Here is a 2,500-nt window from a genome sequence, read left to right as displayed (position 1 = left end):
TAAATAATACGGATAAAAACATTAATAATTGGAGTCAAATTAAGAGTTCTAGTTATAGTAATGTTGATCATTTATTCGGCGTCAGGGACATTCGGAATTTCATCTCTGATGACACTTTTTTAGTTAGGGATAGGAATGGGGTCAGTTATTTCATATATTTTGATATTGAAAATCATATTTTTGAGATTGATAACGATCAGTCTTTTTTGAGTGAACTAGAAAGTTTTTTTTATAGTTATCGGAATTCTAGTTATCTGAATAATGTAAATTCTAGTTATCTGAATAATGTATCTAAGAGTAATCATCCCCACTATGATCGTTACATGTATGATACTAAATATAGTTGGAATAAGCACATTAATAGTTGCATTAATAATTACATTTAAAGTGGTAGTAACAATTACAGTGACAGTTACATTTATAGTTACATTTGTGGTCAAAGTAGAACTAGGAGTGAACACGGGAGTTCCAGTAAACAAACTAGCACGAATGGTAGTGATTTAAAAAGTTCTAATGTTCTATATGTAGCTCAAAAATACAGGCATTTGTGGATTCAATGCGAAAATTGTTATGGATTTTATTAGAAAATAAATTTAAAGTCAAAAATAAATATTTGCGAACAATGCGGATATCATTTTCAAATGAGTAGTTCAGATAGAATCGAACTTTCGATTGATCCGGGTACGTGGGATCCTGTGGATGAAGACATGGTCTCTCTGGATCCTATTGAATTTCATTCGGGGGAGGAACCTTATAAAGAGCGTATTGATTTTTATCAAAGAAAGACAGGATTAACTGAGGCTGTTCAAACAGGCACAGGTCAACTAAACGGTATTCCCGTAGCAATTGGGGTTATGGATTTTCAGTTTATGGGGGGTAGTATGGGATCCGTAGTAGGTGAGAAAATTACCCGTTTGATCGAATATGCCACCAATGAATTTCTACCTCTTATTCTAGTGTGTTCTTCCGGAGGAGCACGTATGCAAGAAGGAAGTTTGAGCTTGATGCAAATGGCTAAAATATCTTCCGCTTTATATGATTATCAATCAAATAAAAAGTTATTTTATGTATCAATCCTTACATCTCCTACTACTGGTGGGGTGACAGCAAGTTTTGGTATGTTGGGAGATATCATTATTGCCGAACCCAATTCCTACATTGCATTTGCGGGTAAAAGGGTAATTGAACAAACATTGAAAAAGACAGTACCTGAAGGTTCACAAGCGGCTGAATATTTATTCCATAAGGGCTTATTCGATCCAATCGTACCACGTAATACTTTAAAGGGTGTTCTGAGTGAGTTATTTCAGCTTCACGCTTTCTTTCCTTTGAATCCAAAAAAATCAAGTAGAGCCTTAAGTTCAATTATTTTATTTGTGTCAAACAAGTAGTTATTTTATCGGAATTAAAGTCAAAATCAGAAAAATGGAGTTTTCTTTAGTGACATAAGATCGAATTGTAGAAAGAATCAAAGGTTGCGAATAGTTCTTTTTTTTTTTCAAGACTTAGACTTGGATCATAACACAGATATCCATTTAGTGGAATATGGTATAACATGTGGCTTCCTCAGAACATAAATGAAAGAGCTCTTATGTATGGTATGTGGAAACATGATATATGGGTAAATAAATTATAGCTATTTTAAAATAGATCAGGATCATCGGATGTCTGAAATGGAAATCTATATGTATGTAGATATCTATAGGGGATCATATGAGGGGGATGTTATTATTTTAGATTTAACCAATTCGATGAATTACGCCTAAAGGTTCACATCAGAATAGTGCTAGTTGATGAGAGTTACTTCGTAAACAAAAAGAGTAAAGTAAAATGTATTCCTATATGGGTTATTCTCTCAATTACAATAAAATGCAACTGGATCTAGTATGAGTTGGCGATCAGAACGTATATGGATAGAACTTATAACGGGGTCTCGAAAAACAAGTAATTTCTGCTGGGCCTTTATCCTTTTTTTAGGTTCATTAGGGTTCTTATTGGTTGGAACTTCCAGTTATCTTGGTAGGAATTTGATATCTTTATTTCCGTCTCAGCAAATAATTTTTTTTCCACAAGGGATCGTGATGTCTTTCTACGGGATTGCCGGTCTCTTTATTAGCTCCTATTTGTGGTGCACAATTTCGTGGAATGTAGGTAGTGGTTATGATCGATTCGATAGAAAAGAAGGAATAGTGTGTATTTTTCGTTGGGGATTTCCTGGAAAAAATCGCCGGATCTTCCTCCGATTACTTATGAAAGATATTCAGTCCATCAGAATAGCAGTTAAAGAGGATATTTATGCCCTTGTCCTTTATATGGAAATCAGAGGCCAGGGGGCCATTCCTTTGACTCGTACTGATGAGAATTTGACGCCACGAGAAATGGAACAAAAAGCTGCTGAATTAGCCTATTTCTTGCGTGTACCAATTGAAGTATTTTGAAATGAACTGATTTCTTAGCAGGAGGGAAAAAATTCAAGAATCCGCCCTTCCTTTTCTATAGC

General features: G+C 34.7%; 1 protein-coding gene and 1 pseudogene across 1 annotated transcript, besides 1 other annotated feature; both read left to right on the top strand.

The window, feature by feature from the left end:
* Positions 1-1,347, top strand: part of accD (acetyl-CoA carboxylase beta subunit) — a 1,522-nt pseudogene extending 175 nt beyond the window's left edge.
* Positions 1-2,500: part of a sequence feature (horizontally transferred from chloroplast DNA) that runs on past both edges of the window.
* On the top strand, positions 1,887-2,438 carry ycf4. Its single transcript has one exon. It carries the CDS (start codon positions 1,887-1,889, stop codon positions 2,436-2,438), a length of 552 nt encoding a protein of 183 aa, YP_002608341.1.

This window comes from Vitis vinifera, mitochondrion (genome assembly GCF_030704535.1).
Source record: "Vitis vinifera mitochondrion, complete genome".
NCBI classification, from domain to species: domain Eukaryota; kingdom Viridiplantae; phylum Streptophyta; class Magnoliopsida; order Vitales; family Vitaceae; genus Vitis; species Vitis vinifera.
The sequence above is the reverse complement of the archived record's forward strand: the minus strand, read 5'-3'. Positions and strand labels throughout refer to the sequence as shown.